The sequence below is a fragment of the Hydractinia symbiolongicarpus genome, chromosome 10 (assembly GCF_029227915.1).
Source record: "Hydractinia symbiolongicarpus strain clone_291-10 chromosome 10, HSymV2.1, whole genome shotgun sequence".
Taxonomy (NCBI): Eukaryota; Metazoa; Cnidaria; class Hydrozoa; order Anthoathecata; family Hydractiniidae; genus Hydractinia; species Hydractinia symbiolongicarpus.
In genome coordinates, this window is record NC_079884.1 from 22,849,840 (window position 1) to 22,869,546 (window position 19,707).

At 33.8% G+C, this 19,707-nt stretch overlaps 4 protein-coding genes across 6 annotated transcripts; 3 read left to right on the forward strand and 1 right to left on the reverse strand.

Annotated features, from left to right (window-relative positions):
* The first annotated feature begins 2,617 nt into the window (after positions 1-2,617).
* On the forward strand, positions 2,618-5,914 carry LOC130662329 (glutathione S-transferase P 1-like). Its single transcript, XM_057461167.1, has 5 exons — positions 2,618-2,911; positions 3,019-3,183; positions 3,269-3,316; positions 4,926-5,012; positions 5,313-5,914. The coding sequence occupies exons 1-5, from the start codon at positions 2,767-2,769 to the stop codon at positions 5,702-5,704; spliced, it is 837 nt and encodes a 278-aa protein (XP_057317150.1). The 5' UTR covers positions 2,618-2,766; the 3' UTR covers positions 5,705-5,914.
* A 1,079-nt stretch (positions 5,915-6,993) lies between these two features.
* Positions 6,994-8,670, forward strand: LOC130662330 (dynein light chain Tctex-type 5-like). The gene is made up of 2 exons (XM_057461168.1): positions 6,994-7,376; positions 8,247-8,670. The coding sequence occupies exons 1-2, from the start codon at positions 7,259-7,261 to the stop codon at positions 8,609-8,611; spliced, it is 483 nt and encodes a 160-aa protein (XP_057317151.1). The 5' UTR covers positions 6,994-7,258; the 3' UTR covers positions 8,612-8,670.
* Positions 8,671-9,393: 723 nt separating this feature from the next.
* On the forward strand, positions 9,394-16,036 carry LOC130662328 (uncharacterized). 3 transcript variants are annotated; one of them, XM_057461164.1, is made up of 14 exons: positions 9,404-9,545; positions 11,610-11,681; positions 11,858-11,953; positions 12,067-12,236; positions 12,413-12,506; positions 12,582-12,641; positions 13,250-13,303; positions 13,399-13,470; positions 14,086-14,235; positions 14,418-14,582; positions 14,715-14,840; positions 15,543-15,608; positions 15,721-15,783; positions 15,861-16,036. In XM_057461164.1, exons 1-13 carry the CDS (start codon positions 9,500-9,502, stop codon positions 15,771-15,773), a joined length of 1,224 nt encoding a protein of 407 aa, XP_057317147.1. In that variant the 5' UTR covers positions 9,404-9,499; the 3' UTR covers positions 15,774-15,783; positions 15,861-16,036. The 3 variants fall into 3 exon arrangements, with proteins under 3 accessions (XP_057317149.1, XP_057317148.1, XP_057317147.1); XM_057461166.1 differs by lacking the exon at positions 11,610-11,681 and having other exon boundaries at positions 9,394-9,545; XM_057461165.1 differs by lacking the exon at positions 12,582-12,641 and having other exon boundaries at positions 9,402-9,545.
* LOC130662326 (major facilitator superfamily domain-containing protein 6-like) lies at positions 15,351-18,376 on the reverse strand. The gene has a single exon (XM_057461163.1). It carries the CDS (start codon positions 17,865-17,867, stop codon positions 16,437-16,439), a length of 1,431 nt encoding a protein of 476 aa, XP_057317146.1. The 5' UTR covers positions 17,868-18,376; the 3' UTR covers positions 15,351-16,436.
* Between the last annotated feature and the right edge of the window lie 1,331 nt (positions 18,377-19,707).

Here is a 19,707-nt window from a genome sequence, read left to right on the forward strand (position 1 = left end):
AATAAATGAGTTCAAATAAATTCAAATAAATGAATAAATGAGTTCACATTAAAATAAACTAAAAGCAATGTGCTGTTTTAATAGCAACCAATGACAGTGTGGTTATACCTTACAAGATTGAAAATTGAAATTGTTAATTCAGTTTGCTTCATGAAGTGAAGCATGGCTTGTATAATTAACCAGTGAATATATTTATTAACAGTAGATTTGTTTAAAATGATTAAAATCTGGACTAGCAGGTTTATACTGTTTAGTTAATCCTATGCACCCTAGTTTATATGTCTATATATTCTAATTAATTGGTTGCTGATTAAGTAGCTTTGCACTTTTGCAGCATTTTCTAAAATACTGCTTTACCTCAGCACTATAAAAAGTGAAGAATATTGACAAAACTGTTAGTTATTTTTTGAATAGTTGCATTTTTGTTGTGTTAGCGTATAGGACTCAGTGCAGGTTAGGAATATGTAAGGGAGGCCACAGGCAATATAATGAATTTTTTTCCGTCGAGCCAGGATCAACTTGTGACATATTTGTACTGATCATGTCAGTTGTTGGGTTCTGCCTATGTTACAATGTTTAACTCTGGGAGTCCTTAGACTGACCCTTGAATGTCTCGAAAAGTGTCTAGTATCAACAGTCGGGGCATTTTATGACAGTTTTTAAAATCGTACAAATTGTTTGTCAATGGTTAGACCTGTCCCATCTTATGGCTGTCTTTTTAAAGCACAAGTGTCCTTTGTCAATAGTTGGACCTGTCCCACCCTATATGACACGGTTTTTATAAGGGAGAGAGTCCTTTGTCGTGGAACATGTACAAACTTAAGACCAATTACATACATTTGTCAAGGCTGGACCAGGCCTGTCGATGAACAATCCTAACTGCAAACACACCGAGCAATCATTTGACAGGCAAGTTCCGCGTCTGAATTTAGGTAGGCCTTAACCCTATGTTCAAATTAAATCAAACTTGGCACACTTATAGTACGTCATAAAAGGAACAAAATGCGGCAATAAATTTTTGCTTGCGTCAGCACATTTTCTGTGACGTCACCAGAAGCTTGAAAATTGTTAAAAATGCCACTATCTGCTTAAAATATAATTACTTTTGTTCTAGAGCGAATTTTTACATTCTGTTTAAAGTTTCTAAAAGCTAAATAAAATGTGTTTAACATATCTTCCGGTTTTTACATGGATCGGATAAAAAATTGCCAAAAATTGCCCTAAAATCCGTTTTTTTTCCGATTTTCGGGTAAAATCCGACAAAATCGGGAAATCGGATTGGTCACGTGTCAAAATTATTCAAAATGATTCTTCTTGATGAAACAAAGTTGTGTTGCAAGTTTCAAGTTCTAAGGATAATCCTAACAGGAGTTATTATATTTTCGGATTCCGCCCCCCCCTGACGTTTTTTTTTTTATAACTCCTGATAGCTTTCTTATATGGCTATGATACTTACTGAGTTTTAACATTTATCTATTACACACATGCATGCAAAATTTTTAGGTCCTATACCTTTCAGAGGCTTTGATATTGGCCATTACTCGAAACTACCCCTAAAATCTCTATGAAATCCTTATAATGGGGAAAATATAATAACTCCTGTTAGGATTATCCTTAGAACTTGAAACTTGCAACACAACTTTGTTTCATCAAGAAGAATCATTTTGAATAATTTTGACACGTGACTAATCCGATTTCCCGATTTTGTCGGATTTTACCCGAAAATCGGAAAAAAAACGGATTTTAGGGCAATTTTTGGCAATTTTTTATCCGATCCATGTAAAAACCGGAAGATATGTTAAACACATTTTATTTAGCTTTCAGAAACTTTAAACAGAATGTAAAAATTCGCTCTAGAACAAAAGTAATTATATTTTAAGCAGATAGTGGCATTTTTAACAATTTTCAAGCTTCTGGTGACGTCACAGAAAATGTGCTGACGCAAGCAAAAATTTATTGCCGCATTTTGTTCCTTTTATGACGTACTATAAGTGTGCCAAGTTTGATTTAATTTGAACAATCCTATGAAAAGTTATTGAGGGGGGGGGGCGGAAAAACCCCGGACCGAATAGGGTTAAATGGGTTAGAGCAATTACTGTTGTCTCTGGTTAATATAATTCAGCCTTTTAGCTAGCTTTTTTAAAATTTTCTGGTGCATAATAAAATGGTTTCAGTTTGCGTTCTGTGGATGTTCACTCTCTAAAAAATTTAAGCTTCCGTAAAAAGTAAAGCTAGCTAGCTAGCTACCTCTCTCTAGAGCTAGCTAGATTATCAATGTATGGAGGGTTTTCAAAAAAAAAAGGTAGAATACTTCCATTCCTACCGATGGCTTCACCAGCTAGCTTAAATTTATTGACTAATTTAATTGTATTGATGGTCACTTAACAAAACGCTATTATTGTCAATAGCACTATCAAATTTCAGCTGTCTGCCTTTCTTTCTGTTGTCTGTTCTGTAAAAAAATATTAACCAGCGGTCAGGTCATCGAGACAGTCTTGCCAGAGTATATTCATAACATAGATTCCTGACCCCTCTTCTATTTCGGCAACGCCTGCCCCCTGACCTATCTTTGTATTCAATTTTAATTCAATTTTGCAAGAAAATGTACTGCTGCGAGCTTGATAAAACAAGAAAATAGTAATATAAAAGAATCAAGCAATCATTCTTTCCACCAATAGTTATTGTTGACGCGACGTTAAAATAAGCGGTGGTTCACGGGTCAAAAGAAATTAAATTAAAGAAAAACGAGACCAAATTCTAAACAACATGGCGATTTCAACAGCAAATGTATTTATTGCTGTCGTGTCTATGATAGCTGCTATTATTTACAGCGGACAAAGTAGCCTTTTTATACAGAAACTTAACGAGATCTTTCATTGGAAAGCGGGCTGTAACCCGTCTTTTTCAGTTGGTTTGTATTTTATATTCATTTCATTTAAGCAAAGCGTATAAAACAGCGCACAAAATATAACTCGCTTTGTTTCTTTAAAGTGAATAGTATATAACCTTTTTATGCAGGTAATGTAACATTGCATTACTTCTCTGGTCGTGGAAGAGCAGAAGCTATAAGACTGCTTCTTGAAGATCAACATGTTCCTTACACAGAAACAAGATATACTAAAGAGAACTGGCCAGAAGCTAAAAAAGCTGGCATAGAAGCTGGTGTCTACACTTATGGACAAGGTAAAAGCACGTTTTGAAATTAGCTATGACAAAAAAGCGAAGACTGATTGTACCTCTACTTTTATTCTTTTAATTGATTTTTTAGTCCCTGCCATTGTTACAAGTAAGAACAAGAACTTGGTCCAAAGCAAAGGTAGTGAGCTATATAAATGTTAGATTAATTGTGTATATCTATATACTTTAGCTATAGTTATTTCCTATACATCTCCAAAATAGCAACTACCTTCTCTTAAACAAATACATTAAACTTGTGATTAAAGTTCATCCCGAAATATGAGTGTTGGTGTTGTTGCAGCCAGGAGTCACCTATCAGATAAAACACAACATCTTTTATGACAAAAAAAGTTTTTCTAAGGTGTCTTAATATTTGTTCTGATTTAATGATATATGTATATAGCTATATAGATTTCTTTTTATACACTTCGTACTTATTCATACTTGACATATACGAAGATGGTTTGTTCATTCACTCTTCACATTTAACCAAGCTAATATTCGGTAGTGGAGTATAGAAAGAAAACGAAACTCCCTATAAACATTGGCAACACAAATGTGTAGTTCTAAATAAAAACCCATGTTTTGTTGTGTCACAGGAGGTAAACTTTATTTCTGAAGATTATGAAAAATTGTAACCCAATGCTTAATACGTATAAAAAGATAACTCCTGATACAGCCATGCAACACAAATAACGCAAAGTCAAAAACTTTTTGAATCGTGGCGTCGTAGATTAGTGGTTATAGTGGCGCCGTAGATTAGTGGTTATAGCTCTCGTACTCTGTGCGGGAGACCGGGGTTCGATTCCTTTTGACGGCGATTCAACATTGGCAAGTGAATGTCCCGGGTTAACCCAAGCCATGTGAGAGAAATTGGGAAGATGGCACACTGTGTGGGTCGTTGGATGTTGCCGGGAGTTGTCTAGTAGAGCGCGGGCTCTAATTGGGTCTGCGTAGCTCAAAATGAGCATTAAATACTCTAGGACTCTCCATCTACGCAATGGCCCCTCCTGGAAATAATAGACAGGGTATATCCCTCGATATTTGTGAGGCTAGCCATGTAAAATATGCACATCTATCTATCTATCTATCTATCTATCTATCGTGAATCGAGTTTTTTTTTCCCGATTCAATCTTTTGCAATTCTTTTGATATTTTTGTCGCTTTGAGAAAAGTAATTTAAAATTCCTTCTTTTTTGTGTAAATAAAACTTAAGTAATTATACTTAAAAAAAGTATTTAATTTCAAAAAATTTAGAATTAGAAATGCTAAGCAAAAAAACTCGAACTGGATTAATATTTGCGAATCTACAATCTAATAAAATTAACAAGAATTATTTACGCGAAGAAACCCAAAATCGCAAACAGTTGATATATTTTTGATAGCGTCAGCATTTATGTGCTAAATTTTATAACAACTTGCAATCAGGAGGATAAAAAGTAGTGCATGAAGAATTGTGATATATATATATTTGGCAATAAAAGGTTTTTTATTGTGCAATAAGGCTTTCTATTTTGTAATAAAGGTTTTTATTGTGTGAAAAGAAGTTTTTGAATAGAAAGATATACATAATTGTATTGTTCTAAACTTTGTAATTATTGTAAAGTAATGAACTGTAACCTTTTTTTATATATATTTTGGAACGAGACTCTTTTTGTACACCTGACGAAGAAATGATCGAAACGTTGTTATAAATACTTGGGTTTTTTTGACTCCATATATATATATATATATACATGTTATTACAGTTATCCTCCAGTTTCTTGGACGTTCTGTTGGTTTGGATTGTGATTGCAAAGATTTAGAAAGATGCGACATAATAGCTGCTGGCGTAGGTATGTACAAAAGTTACGGTTCCAAGTTTTTTTGAAAAGTTTCTAAAATATGGAGGACGCCAGTTGCTTGGTTGCTTATTCCACTTTTTTGTGGGAAAAAAATTCACAGTTTTGCGGGGTTTTTTTTCAAAAATTCACGAAATTTAATTCTTTGAAATATTTTTTTTTGCAAACAGCGGAAATAAATACCAAAAAAATTTTAAGTCAGGAACCGCGAAATTCTACATCCCAGGTTTTTTTTTCTAAAAGTCCCTGGTGATTTTTGTAAACCCACAAATAAACGTACACCTGTATTTTTAGACGATATTCATCAAAAAAGAAACAGATATATTTACAATCCAGATTTCAGTTACGCGTTGAAGGACGAATACGAGAAAAACGTGTTAATCGTGTGGCTCAATTATTTTGAGCAGTTGGCGCCTCGTGTAAGCGATGCGTCTGATGGTGTGCATTTCGCAAGTGACAGAATGACCTGGGTGGATTATCTAGTCTTCGACATGATTGATAGTAACTGTCATTTTGTCAATTATGGAAGCTCCGATATCAATGGTGAAACGCCGTGCGTTGTGCTCTTGAAGAAGTTTCCCAGATTGACAACATTTTTTAACCATTTTAAAACTAGGAAAAATATCCAGACCTACATGGATAGTGAACGAAGACCGGAATATAAATTGCCTTATCAGCCTAAATAATGAGAGCTATGTTACTACGTAAATAGAAAATACTTTATTATTTTTTTACCAGTATTTGTGGTATTTTAATAACCGGTGATACCTTTCAGGGACCGAATTATAGACACACGATTAGATTTTTTTTTGTTTTATTTTAATAATTATTAGATAAAAAGAAAAGCGATTGTATTTTTTTCTAATTTTGAGAATGTTTTTTTTTGCTCATTGAGATATCATGCATTCGCCGTTTTGTGCTTGCCTCCAAAAACACGCAATATTCTATTGCCTGGTATAGTTAATATACTTTAGGGAAATACCTTTCTCGAATTTCTCAGGAGAATTAATTTTTGCGAGATAGGTATAGATGCTTATCATTATTTGCTCAAGGAAGTCTAGAAATGTCGTATGAAGTTACAATATAAAGCACCAACAACGATAAAAACCACACTTAACAATTATAACGCAAGACCTTAAACAGCAACGATTAAAGTGATATACTTATGATTTTTTATACCACAAAAGAAGTACTGGATAAATAAAATTTTATCGCCAGAAGCCTATTTCAATATGTTTAAGGAAGTAAATTACTGCGATCAAACCCTTTATAAAATTTCTTGGAGTCAATTTACGCGATTTGGACTAAAAATCCCAAAAGTTTGTTTCGCAAAAGTTTCTTAGTTTAAAGCAATCCGTGTTATAATTGGCTTGAGTACTACCTGAAATGGGGTTAATTTCCTTTGGTGCCAAAAGTAGCCTAGTACAAAAAAATTATAACGAATGATGTCTTCATGGAGAATAAGAACGTAGGTTTTTCCCTTTCATTTGTTCATACCGTAACGTAGTAAAAATACTTCTATGGAAGGTAATAAATGCTAAAATATAATACCTAAAAACTATTTGTAGCCATATCTTTTGATAACGAGGCATGGAATGGTAATTTGGAAAATAGAATACTTTAACGACGAATCAAGTTGAATTTCCTACGGCTTATTAAAGAAATCGATTATGAGAAGGGCTTTTTCAGGTCCCGCGGCGTCAAATTAAATTAAAACAGATTTTTCCCTCAACATCAAAATCCTTAAAATCTCGGTCATAGCACCGGAAAAAGGACCACATCAATCTAGTTACATATTTTTCTTATACTCAAAATAAAGTACAATAAGAGAAAGGTCTATATAAAAGAAAGTTGGGGATTTTTTAGCATTTATCATTCATATCACCAGAGCTTCCTTCTCACTTTTTCATGTGTGCTTTCGCACTTAGCCACCTATCAGAAAAGAAGCACTGGAAACGCGCGAACGAGCATTTATAATTGAGGATAGTTTGGTTTTTAAAAACACCATTAAGTAGGACGTCAAAAGTATCATCTGATTTGAAAAACTGTCAAGTAAAATGTTATGAAATTTCATTCTGGGAATGTTGTACGTGTGAAAAGGGTATGGGACGAACTCGAAATGTGGCGGAAAGAAGCCATGACAGTCGCGTAAAAGTTCGAATAAAAGGCTTCGAAATTAGCTTTGTCAAAACAAATCCTACTCACAAACAAGACATGCAGGAAAACAAACTTTAGAAAATATGAGAAAAACTTCAGAACGCAGAAACAGTTTATTTGAGCCAACCCATCTCCGAATTGAAAAAGATCGTGGTTCAAGCATTATATGCTTATCAGATGTACCAAGTATAGCCAGGAAAAGTAAGATTTTGCTATTTCTAATCAATTTTTTTAAGCCTCCATCAAAACTATGTTTGGTTAGCGTCATTTATAATTACAAAAGTGAGTCAATCCGATCAGTCGGCCGGGTAAATAATTTTTCCGAAAAATCCTGTAAGCTGGTCGTTTTTAATCTATAAGCCTGCTGTACTTTTAGCCCCAATTTTAAGTTCAATTTTGCCAATCAACGATGCTCCGTGGGTGTCGTTTGCTTCTTAAGCAGAAAAAAAATATAGCGATCAAGTGGCAAATAAGCCAGCGCAGTCTCCTCATACCTGGGTCAGTAAGAAACGCATAGAGCAATCAATCCACTTTGCATGTTTTAAGATGCGGATACCACGCGAAAAGTAAATGGATTTGATTTTGTTAATGCTGCTTGGGGAAGATAAAAAGGCATGACTTTTACCATTCGTTTAGTTTATTGCTTCCACAAATTTACGGAATCAGTGACTTGAATTTTGCCTTTTAAAGTGAGTCGGACGGGTGACGGTAACCGATCATATTTTTGAACATGGTCTAAGATCGTGTCGGATACAAAAATAATGTCGTGTAAAAGTTTTATTTCCATATTGCCAACACATGTTTTTCCTTTATACCTCTTTACTCGACTTCTGTTGAAAATTAATAAACTTTCCTCAAGGTGAAAGCGTTTGTACAGGTTCACAAAATTCCCACCTAGAACAGTATCAACCAATCAAGGTATAATAATTATAAGTTCAAAACAAATAAAGGTAATGCTTGAACGATTTGAATGATTGAAATTAACATGATATTGATCACAAATAGAAAGACAGTCTTAACTATAGGTACCTGTAAATAAATATAATGATATTTCTTCACTAATTTTTTCAGTCCAACGCGTACAATATGAGAACACCTACAAACTTGAGCCTGACACACGTTTCGATATGTCCAAAGTCAAAAAGATTATTAACGACGAATTGGAAGAGAAATTCAGCGATTTCAAATACAATCCTTTGGAAGCCGGCCAACTGTGTAAGCGAACTGCAACCATTATCAAAGAGGAAATAAAGCATCTTGATGTTGATCGCTATAAAATTGTGTGTTGTGTGACGGTGTCACAAAATGCTGGTCAAAGTGAAAAGCAAGCGAGTCGTTTCTTGTGGGATGAGAAGAAAGATAACTGGGCTGCTGGCACGTATACCAACAACAGTATAACTGCCAATGCGACTGTCTACGCTTTGTATTATGAATAAGGAAACTGAACTGCTCCTTAGTCTATATATGGTAGTTAACAATTCTCTCATAACCAAAATAGCTAATACACTATTTTTTGTTAAAGTTTACAAAAAATACTTATTGAGGGGGAATTACTTAATTAAATTCCATTTTAAAAATTGTCTCAAGGTGTAGCTAAATCATTCTAAGTTATTGATGAAAGACAATCCTAATGTCCTGCGAGTTTTTTTTTACGAAAACAAATTTTGTTCGTGGCAAAAAAAAAAAAAAAATGCTGGAAACAAGTATTCAGGTCATATCAATTTTTTATAAATGCAATCATTTTGATGTATTTATCATTGCAAACATTCGAAAATCGTTTTAAAGAAACTATGTTCCAACTCTTCAACGTGAATGTTGTGATAACAGATTATATCTCAGCCAGCTTAAGATCTGCTAATAATTACTTCGAACAATTTGTTCCGGTTTACGTTTTTGACTATAACCTAGATGCTTGAGCACTGCAGATAAAAACAACTTTTTGAAAAATTATATGCTTGAATAAATTCAAGAAAATAACAGCAGTAACATGTAAAGGATAATAATAAATTTTAAAAAACTAACATAGTATCAAGCAAGAAACAAAAGCCCAACTGCGGATAGGCTTGTTTAAAATAACAGCTTTGATTGCAATTTGCTCATCTTTTTGACCTGATTTCTCGCAGTTCATGCCGGCATTACATTTTTTATAGCAGCACATAAACCCGTGCAAGGTAACCTGTTTCACAGCAGCAAGAAACTCAACCAAGCGTGTTGGTTGTTTCAGTGATTTTGAGTGCTAATTCTTTAATATTATGAGCATGTGCAGCGATATAATTTTGTAGATAGTTTTCACTCGATTCTCTTCACGTCGTTACTGTACCAAGATGTTGCCGATAATATTATTAACGCTGGTATCGTTAGTTTTGGGAGGTAATCCGTCCGAATTTTTTTTGTTTTTAATGCTTTTCACATCCGTATGTTTTTGACAGTCTTGTATCAGTTTCTGCACAGAATATAGAATATGGGAAAGTTTGATAGTGTCACTATAAAATTTAGTTTGTAGAGACGTAACGTCAAGTTTTGCAAATACGGTCCTGTTCTGGTTGAGGCTTAATAGTGCAAAATTATGGTAGAAGTAATGGTGAATATAATGAAAAAAGTTTTGCAAAGTAAGTAAACAAAAAATGGAATTGGTGCTTTAAGGACATCGTGAGCAATGTGAGTAATTGGTTTAACAAAAAAATAAAACAAAAAATAATAAAGGTTAAGCATGCAAAAAACATTAACTTGGAATCAAAATGGCTTACTTTTTTAATTTGAATAAATCTCCATAGATAAATAAGAATAATTTTAAGGCTCAAGCGTTTATCCAAACAAAATTGTTCTCCTCCGTCAGTACTAATCAAGTACTCATCTCATCGATGCATTGCAGTAAAAAATTTTGCTCAAATTTGGCATAAAACATCACTTTGAGCATTAAGATAAGCAATGTTTTATGTTGCATCGTTTTCATGCAGCTAGGAGACTCAGGATAATTTTTCTTACCACCGAAAAATCGCAATAGTTAAGGTAGGAAAAATTACGTTGGGACGCATCATACGAATTTTCTGCGCTCAGAATACTGACCACGCTTTCTATTCTTTTTTACTCACGTGATCAATATCAAGAAAGCCTTTGTTTTGAGCGCAAATAGCCACCTAAACAAATATAATTAATTCTTATATTATTTAACAGGGTAAGATGTGACCAAGCCGGCTTTGTGCTCATTGGTTAATTTTAATTCGAGGTTTGCCCTGAGGTTGATTTGAATTTTAAGGATTTGTCTAACACGTTCGTTTGCGTTTAAGCTTTCGTATGAGAGAAAATTACTTTGTTGACTTCGAAGAAAGCTTAGTTAACAAGGCTATTTTCTAGGTGGACTAGTTTACACAATCAAACTTAAAACACGAAATTAGCCACCTTGCAATTTTTTTCAATCCGTAAAAATATAGTATCTGTAATGTTTGCGCCATGTGTAAAAAAACCTTTTTATAAGCATGACAATATATAGTCTGACTCGTATTTCGTATATAAACAAGCATTATGCTAAGCATAACGGCTCAGCTCAGTAAATATCTGTAAATTTCGGTATTTATGCTGAGACGAGCTACCTTAAGGGAACTAATCGTTCCAAGTTTTGCGAGTTTTATCAATTTCGCGAAAATCAGGTCCCATCATTTCGTCTGTCACAGTGTTCAAAAAGATGATTAAAAGTTTTCATTTCAGTAGATATAAGGCTAATACTTATTTGAGCAGTACTAAAAGTCACATCTGTGAAGCTTTGTTTTTATGAAAAATGAGTATTTTTACTCAAAGAACAGACCTGTAAAAAGCAAAATCGTTTCTTGCAATAATATTATTGTCTACCGAAGAAGCTACCTGGACACAACAATTTATGTCATGGTACTTTGGTTGACCGAGGGGCTACTATGGTTGCAAAAAATGAACTGTTTATATCATCTAAAAAATAATAAATAATGCGTTATAAAATTTCTTATAGATGTTTGTGACTAATGCTACAGGCCTAAAGCAGGATATTGTGACAAAAACAGACGTTTTTAAAAAAAAATTTTAAGGAACGTATTCATATGGATGAGTACAGAGAAGAATAACAAAATCGAACTGCAATGTGTTTCTCATGCATGTTCTTGTGTCTCAAATTTGATTCCTCGTTAAGTTTGTTGATTTACAAGAAATCAGTTATAAATTATGTGCATTATAATCTGTCTGACCGGCCACTTAATCTTCGGGCATCATCCCCTGGCCGTTCTTAGGAAAAACAGAACGGTATCATTCTTAACGAAACTATCCCGACCAATATATATACTTAAAATTTGAAGTTACCAACCTGACTTGATACTTGTCACACAGTAAAATGACAGGAGACAACCTTAACAATATCAGGAGAACGAACACGACAACGAAAATTAATTTTCTTATAATTGTCCTGAACAGGCCGTGCTCCTTACCTTGGCGGCGATCTGGAACCTCTCTTGGAAGAAACAAAGCGTTCTGGGATTACACAGGGTAAGTAAATCACTGGTTAATCGAGGCAATCGGAAATAAGTAGAATGTTGACAGATAATTCGCCGTCAAATGCTCAAGCTCTCCGTCGTTAAATGAAGAAAAATGGAAAGAGAAATGAATAATGTCAAATTTAATACCCATCTTTCTTACATTTTGTGCATTGTTTGTTTTTTAAGTTCCGAAGCCTGTGACAGCGCAGCAGAAAGAAAATTATCAACGTTACAATACAAAATTCACAGAAATCGCAAAAGCATATGCCGAAGGGTATAAAGGTAATTCTTTTTTAAGCATGAAGTTTGTATTTTTTTTCTTTTGAACTTTTTTAATTAATAGCGAAATAATCCACAGGCCGTACATGTATTCATCTTGATTATTACATTTTCAGCCGCAATTAAAGCTGTTCAAGCCAGAGCGCTTATTGCTCAAAAACGTCTATATCAAAACCATCTGGCTGCACAAATTAATGCGAGATCGACAATACCCGAAACTCCGACAACAAGTTCCGAAAATGTTAAGGAAAACACAGGTGCCTTTAATCTGCCTGTACCAAACGAGGTTTGTACATTTTACTTCAGTTTTCACTTTGTCTTTTTTACTAAAATAACAAAAACTAAATAGATGACTCGTTGTTTCTCACTACCCCAAAAAATGGAAGATAGCTGGATTTCAACAGATAAAAAAACTTTCGATTAATTTTTTTACATTCACCAATTGTCTGCTTTTGTTATCAGGTCACAGTAAACGGAATGGAGAAATCAGGTATTCCTCATGCTGAACCAACCACGGCTACATCTGATCATAAAGTTGTTCAAAGATCTGTCAATCGTGAGTACGATTTCAAATTTGGAAAACAAACATACACATACATGAATCGTCTAACGGCAACTTTGTCTTTTTTAGCTGTCGGGTTTGCAAACGGACCAGTAAATCTAATAAGTGATGCAGAAAGAAAAAAAATATGTAAATATATATTCACATATACCGTCATGCTTCGATTGAATGTCTAACTCCTTTTAAATGCCCCCATTCTCCTGAAATATGCGCCTGCTCATATGCAGGCGACCTAGTTTGGTTGACCGGGCTGCCTCGCTTAGCCAAGATCTCGCCATGATTTAGAAAACTTTATAAAAAATATTTTCATATGTATGGAGAACAATAAAATATATAAAAACACTCCATTGCATTATCATAACATTTTCTTGTGGCGTTTTTAACGTTGTTTTGACAAAATGGGCATTGTTTGTTAGCATTTCCATCGAGTCCATTTTTTTGAACAATCTTAGTTTAAACTCACAATAAACTCACAATTCATTTTAAAGCGTGCTGTTAAATGACAAAACAAACTTTTGTGACTTCTTTCGGGCCGCCTAACCGGCCTAGCTAGCTTCATGTGAGTTTTAAAAAGTATCATCCAGCCTAATAGAGTTAATTCAGTTAATCGAGCCATGCCACCTCATATGAACAGTCCCTAAATTGAAGCGTATGGTACCTATACAAACATATGTACACGTGTGAAAAACGTATTATAAATAACGTTATGTAAATTTTAAATCTCGTTTTTTTTTCAGCTCAACTGAATTTTGCAGCACGCCATAGAAACTTTTACTTAGATCGTATTGGTGGTAGGTAGCAGTATTTTCACATTTTTTCTTGTAACTAACGATAAAGTAATAATCGCTGCTTCCTGACTATCTTCTTGGTATGTTTTTTTGTTTAGGAAGCAGAGGGTTAGTTTACAAAAAGCATAGAAAACGAAGATCAGCAAAAGTTGGTCAAACACCAGATATAAGTAAGTTCTTTTTACTCGTGATGTGGAGAGGAGATTCTGTGTAAAAACCGTGAGAGGTGTGAGTGTTAAAAACAGTTCGTTGGAATAAACGCTTTTTATTTTATAAGAAACATGAGGCTCAAATTTCTCGAAGAAAATATAAAAATAAATAAATGAACTTGTGAGTAACAGCCAACTTGTAAACTTTTATTGTGTCGTAGTCACGTGTTAAATTGAACTTCGTGCCCATTCTATTTTCCACAAAGCTGTAATAATTTACGTTATTTGAGTGATATAACATACACCTAGGGTATAATATTTAAGGGTAATGGAATTTAAAGCTAACTTTTGATAGCTTAAACACTGTTTAGTAATCCCGGGGCAAGCATACTTGCGTGACGATGCTTAAAAAAACAACGATTTAAAAGTTTCTAATCCCATTTTTATTTTTTTTTAACCATTGTGATCCTAGCTGTCCTTTTGGGAAGAAAATATCTTAATCTTCAGAAAGAAGAAAGAGAAAAATTCTGATCATTATACAAATAAGTCTAACTGCAAACTAGATTAAAAATGTCTGTGGACTGATACACTATAAGCGTCATTCGAATACATCAATCTCATCTCTTTTTGTTACAGGCCGACAACGTCGTAGCCGCATGCCATATCTTGGTCAAAACTTGGATGCGCTTGGTGTTATCAGAGCTACCCCTAACTGGGATGAGGCGCCACAAAAGAAAGAAAACATGCCAGCTAAACCAAGTCCTCAACAGATACATCAACAATCTGGTATGGACTATATTGGTAATCCAACAGAGGGCGATTATAACGAAAATTAAATTTGCCAATTGGTTGACAAATTATTTGACTTTAAAATCAGTAGATAATTCCAACAGTAAAACAACTATACTCAGTTAACTCGGTAATGGCTTTTTAGTTATTATTTAGAAATAAAAACATTTCGTATTTAGGATTGCAGGTTGCAAGTTTTCAACAACCACAGCAACAAATACAGAATGGAAATCCCTCATCATTCGCTGTGAGAAACGGTATCGCAAAACCAACAGCCTTACAATTTCAACAACTACAGCAAAGAAATTCGGTTCCAGGTTTTAATCCATATAATCAAATGTCTAGTAAGTATTATGAATTACTTTTAGTAAATATTATGGTTTTTCGAAAATTAATTGATCTAATTGCGGATTAGTTAGTAAATGTTATGGATTTCGCGTACTTTTTTTTACTTGCAAAATTCTTGTTTTCACTAGTGTATCCACAATATCCTTATCCAAACAATGCTGGACTACAACAAGAGCATACATCTGTAGAAAAAATTGACGAACAGCCGGGAGTTGAAAGAAGTAAAAAGAGTGCATCACCAGAACCTGATGTTGGTACGTATTTTGTAATACACTGAACGCTACTAGGCCAGCATTTTAAAAGAATAAAACAGGAGTCAAGCTCTAAAACTTTTTAGAAAATGTTGTTTGAAGTTAAGAAACATTCAGTCTGTACCCAAAAAATATATTTCTTATAAAAACAACCGTGTATAGCACCGAGCACAGAAACGATATCTAAAATTGCGTTTTGTTTCCTCCTCTACATATCTCAGCACGCGGGCAGGATTATGGAACAAGCCATGTTAAACCCGACATAGAAAACGGAGTAAAATATAAAACTTTGAGTCAATATGTATTTTATGAGATTGGTATCATTTTGATAATTCTGGTAGCTTTCATTTTATCTAAAAATTACACGCTTTTTCATTTATAAGTATATACTTTATAAGAATATCAGGTTGGTATTTCAGATTGAAAACAGCCAGATCTATTTTTTAAAACAGTAGAGAAATAGGAATAATGGCCAGCCTGGTTAAAATTTTGTTGGTTTTATAAACAAAGGCGTGTATTATTAATTCTTTCCTAAAATAATAAGATCGAAGAAAGATATACAACATTTAAAAAATTTATAGTTCTTTAAAAGAAATAAAAACAATAAAAACTACAAAATAATAATTGAAATAAAATTCGCTATTCGCCCTGGCACACCTAAAACGTTAAAAAATTGGTGAAATATGGATTCTATATATTTTTTAGCTGCTTTGAACTACGCAGCACGACATAGAAATGTTTATCTAGATTCAGTTAGTGGTGACCCTTATAGTAAGTCAGTTATATTTTTATTATTGCTTACAATGATTCTACTATCCTTGTATTGTCATTTTTTATATACTTTCATGAAGTGTAATATATAAATTTATCCATATTTTCGTAGGCGGCGGAAGTTCTGTATTATCGAGACAAAACATCATCTATAAAAAACATTAAATAGAACCAGGTAAGCGAGTTTAGACTATTATGTTGTCAACAAAGCACACTAAAAGTACACTTTTACCCTTTTTTTCATCTTTTTAGATTCAGTTAGTTTGAAAATTTGCTGGACAAGGCCTCAACGCTTTAGTGATGATATGTTCTAGAAAATGTGCAAGTGTCTTAAAGATGGCGAATGGGAAGATTCTTTCTTAATTTTTGTAATATTTGACGACGGAAAGAACTTGTCAGGCTGTCCAAGAAAAACAAATTTATAATTATATTTGTTGCATTATTTTGTTTACATTGACAACTTTATCTCCATAATTACTTGTATTTTCATTGATGCTCTGCTAAAACCTCACAGTAAAGCGCCCTGTGTTCAAACTTCCGTTAGCAAACTTCAAGGGGCGTAATTAATGGTAGGCAGATGGGACCACCGCCCCCGTCACTATAAAAAGGTTTATGTTATTTTCATACGCAATTTATTGAAATGTTTTTCTTTTTCAATCCAACCTTTTAGGACTATAGTCCTAAAATATGATAAGCATTTTAGCCAAACTCTTTATACCACCTTAGTATTTTGTCTGTCTGAAAGTGAATACCTCGAAATGGAAATGTTATGTTATATTCCCTGCCATAATAATCTGTAATAAAAACTAATATTACTTAAAATAAAAATCATTCTTTGTCGCCAATAGAGTGATATTTAATAACATTACTGTTAATTCCACCACATAGTAAACTGTTTTTATCTGGTTTACGGTGCCAATAGTATTTTTGGCAAAAATAGTAACAAATCATTACTAAACTCCATGTTCCAAATAAAATTGAAGAATCACGAAAAAATATCTTTCCTCCATATTTTTCATACAATACACCTCCAGCCATGTTGGATATTAGCGTCCCCAAGGAGAAGTGTAAACTGTTAACGATGGAGAACATGGTTGTTTTAATGTTGCAGCTACTTATTTGAAAAGTATGTTGCAAGGTTGCAGCCCAGAACAAAGCAAAGCACAACGCATGTAAACATTGAAGCAGCAACACAAACCATGGGTTTCCAATGTACGATATAGCTAGAAATCGTACGAAGTAGGAAAACACTCCAATAATGATACACGGTATTGGACCACCCAGGGTCGAAATTAGCGACGATGTGAAAGGAAATGCTGCGATTTCCGCTATGCTTGAAACAACGATTGTTAATCCCATGATGGTTTTCGATGCGTGCATTGAATGTTCCATAATTACAAATAAAAAGCCATAGTATACGCCATTAGCAAGCCCTGCTACAAGCACAGTCAGCAAAAATATTAAATTTGGAAAGGTTGAGCATGTCTTTATCACCTCTTTAAAAATTGCTGAGTCGCGTTTCTGTGTTAGTTTCGCGTGCGGCCATTTACCACGTGATATCATGAATACTCCTGATGGAATCAGAAGCAGAACACATGGAAGAAAAACAAAGAACATAGCCGTGTACGAAGAAAATCCATCAATTTTGTAGTGATCAGAAACAAGACCTGACAATAAATTACCAACGCCGAATCCTAGCGAGCCAAACATTCTTTGATGACCAAATGTTTCGTTCTTTTTACTCGTGCTGACTACATACATGACGAGCCAATCTAAGTATCCTAATAAGGAGGTATCAAAGATGGCAGACATCATTAGTATAGATAAACTAGTATAAAACAAGTGCTCATTGCAATTAACAGAAGTATTATTTCTATCTGTGATTATACTTGAATTGTTTCCTGTGCCAGCGAAAGTCAGAGGACAAACATCTCTAGCAATCCATGGTAACGGAAATAGTAATGTCAAACTTCCAAGACATAAAAATACGAAAATCAATTTCAGGCGGCCGGTGTAATCAACCAAAGCTCCGCATAATGGACCAAAAATAACTGATGTAATTGTACGTAAACCAGTAATTAAACCAGCTTGAGTCGTGGTCAAACCAATCGAGATGAGAAACACATTAAAAAAGGGCATATAACTACCAACCATAGCGTACGTAAAGAAAAATGAAATTTTACAAGTGAGCAAATGTACATCCCACTGTTTATTCGGAGCGTGTTTCATTTCTGCGTCTTTCTTTATGTTATCTGCCATCGTAAATTTGTTTTCTGAAATTCATTTTTTTTATATGAAGGCTTTAACAACACGCACATTCCTGTCTGTTCACACCTGGTTTCTACGCGCCAGTGCAAAAGGCCGGTTGCAACATGCTCTTAAATAAGTTTCTGAATGATCTAAGCAGCACAAATTGTAATATGATATTGAAAAATAAAATACATTGTTTCAATTTTAGCGACATTTTTCGACAATTTTAATTGTCATCTTTAGATTACAAGGTTTTGAAAAGCTAAATATATATATATACTAAAAATACTCACAGTCTAAAAGTTATACCTAAAAATAACAAAGAAAAATAGTGTTATAATTACAACAATTAATAAAATGTTAAATGTAGTTACACTAGGGAAAAGATAAAATGTGATAAAACGAATAAACAGCTAAGGCATTCTCGTCCCCAGATCTCTTTAAGATAAACCTCAAAACTTCAAGGTCCGGGTAACAAAATGCAAGTAAGGAGAAAGAAAAAAAATATGATTAGACAGCTAAAGACTTTAGAACTAAAAACTTTAGCTATCTAATCACAATTTTTGTAACATTTTATAAGCATTTTTAGAAATATGTATTTAGCTTCTCAAAACCTTGTAACGCTCTATCTTAAAAGCAAATTAACCACAAAAATCTAACATTTTGTTTTTAACAAAAACATTTAGATTAAAACTTTACCTTGTATTGTATCAAAATGTTTAGTTTTCTGTTTTATTGTGCAACCTTTTCTTTTGAAATAAAATGGCGCGAAAAGTGATAAAAACAACAAGGAGAAAGCGACACAATTTAATATTTTGCAAACAAAAAATCAAAAAAAGCATAAATAAATAGTTGGAAATTACCGACTTTCATACAGCGGAGTCTGGGCACTAGTAAAGCGCTTGTAGGGACTTTTCACTTTTTCACAATGGTAGCGCAACAACAAGAAGAATTTTCGGAAAGGGAGACTTACACCAACTTACATATTTACTCGTAAAGCAATAAACTCGACTATTTTTTATGGCCAAAACTTCCCTTGCAATTTCGGCTAAAAATAATGAACGTGAATAATCAAAACAAGTTAATCACGCGGAATGTAATTCCGAATTTATAAATAAAATCAAAGTAAGATCTGTATCAACTTTGACTCAAATTCTCGTGTTGATTAACTTGATCCTACAGACGCTGTTGTGCAAATACATGCTCATCGCAATACTAAGGGATTGAAAATATCTCGTCCTGTCGAGTCTATCAAGTTTGTCTTCGTCCCTATCAATTAAATTGGAATGCATTGGGTGCTTATTGTCATTGATGTTGCCGAGAAGCATGTCATTGTTCTTGATCCTATGACCAAACACACGGACACGACGGCCTGCAAATACCTTATTTAATTAGGTGAGCACATATTGAAAGAAACTTTACAAGTACCATGAAAAACAGTGAACCCGTTCAACACTGCAATAAGATGCCTCGAGTTGCGGCGTTTTATGTTGTTTTTATGACTTCCAAATTCATTCAGGTAGGAACTGTAGTCCAATTTTTTTAAGTCAGCCAGCCGGTAAAGAGCATTTAATTGAATTTAGAACATATTAGTTATAAAAATTTGGCAATGTTTTTTAGCTACAAAAATTGCTTACTTTAGGTAACAGTCTGCTGGAAACTTGCAATGCAGAGAAATATCGTTCCTTCATTTACAAAACCGTTGTAAAAAATTGCATCGATCTTAACTATCGTGAATTCCGAAAAAACCCACTCGATTTGCAAGGTGTTTCCTACACATTTTTTACTTCGATTTAAGAAAGTTCTGTGTATATGAAAACAGAAAATCAATTTCTTTTAACGTTGTTTC

Bases quoted from the DNA above. Each gene is read 5' to 3' on its own strand.
- LOC130662330 (XM_057461168.1), top strand. From the start codon at position 7,259: ATGAGAAAAACTTCAGAACGCAGAAACAGTTTATTTGAGCCAACCCAT. The intron at 7,377-8,246 runs GTAAGATTTTGC...TAATTTTTTCAG, and splicing joins ACCAAGTATAGCCAGGAAAA to TCCAACGCGTACAATATGAG.
- LOC130662329 (XM_057461167.1), top strand. From the start codon at position 2,767: ATGGCGATTTCAACAGCAAATGTATTTATTGCTGTCGTGTCTATGATA. The intron at 3,317-4,925 runs GTAGTGAGCTAT...ATGTTATTACAG, and splicing joins GAACTTGGTCCAAAGCAAAG to TTATCCTCCAGTTTCTTGGA. The intron at 5,013-5,312 runs GTATGTACAAAA...CTGTATTTTTAG, and splicing joins CATAATAGCTGCTGGCGTAG to ACGATATTCATCAAAAAAGA.
- LOC130662328 (XM_057461164.1), top strand. From the start codon at position 9,500: ATGTTGCCGATAATATTATTAACGCTGGTATCGTTAGTTTTGGGAG. The intron at 13,304-13,398 runs GTAGGTAGCAGT...TTTTTTGTTTAG, and splicing joins TTACTTAGATCGTATTGGTG to GAAGCAGAGGGTTAGTTTAC. The intron at 14,841-15,542 runs GTACGTATTTTG...TATATTTTTTAG, and splicing joins ATCACCAGAACCTGATGTTG to CTGCTTTGAACTACGCAGCA.
- LOC130662326 (XM_057461163.1), bottom strand. From the start codon at position 17,867: ATGGCAGATAACATAAAGAAAGACGCAGAAATGAAACACGCTCCGAAT.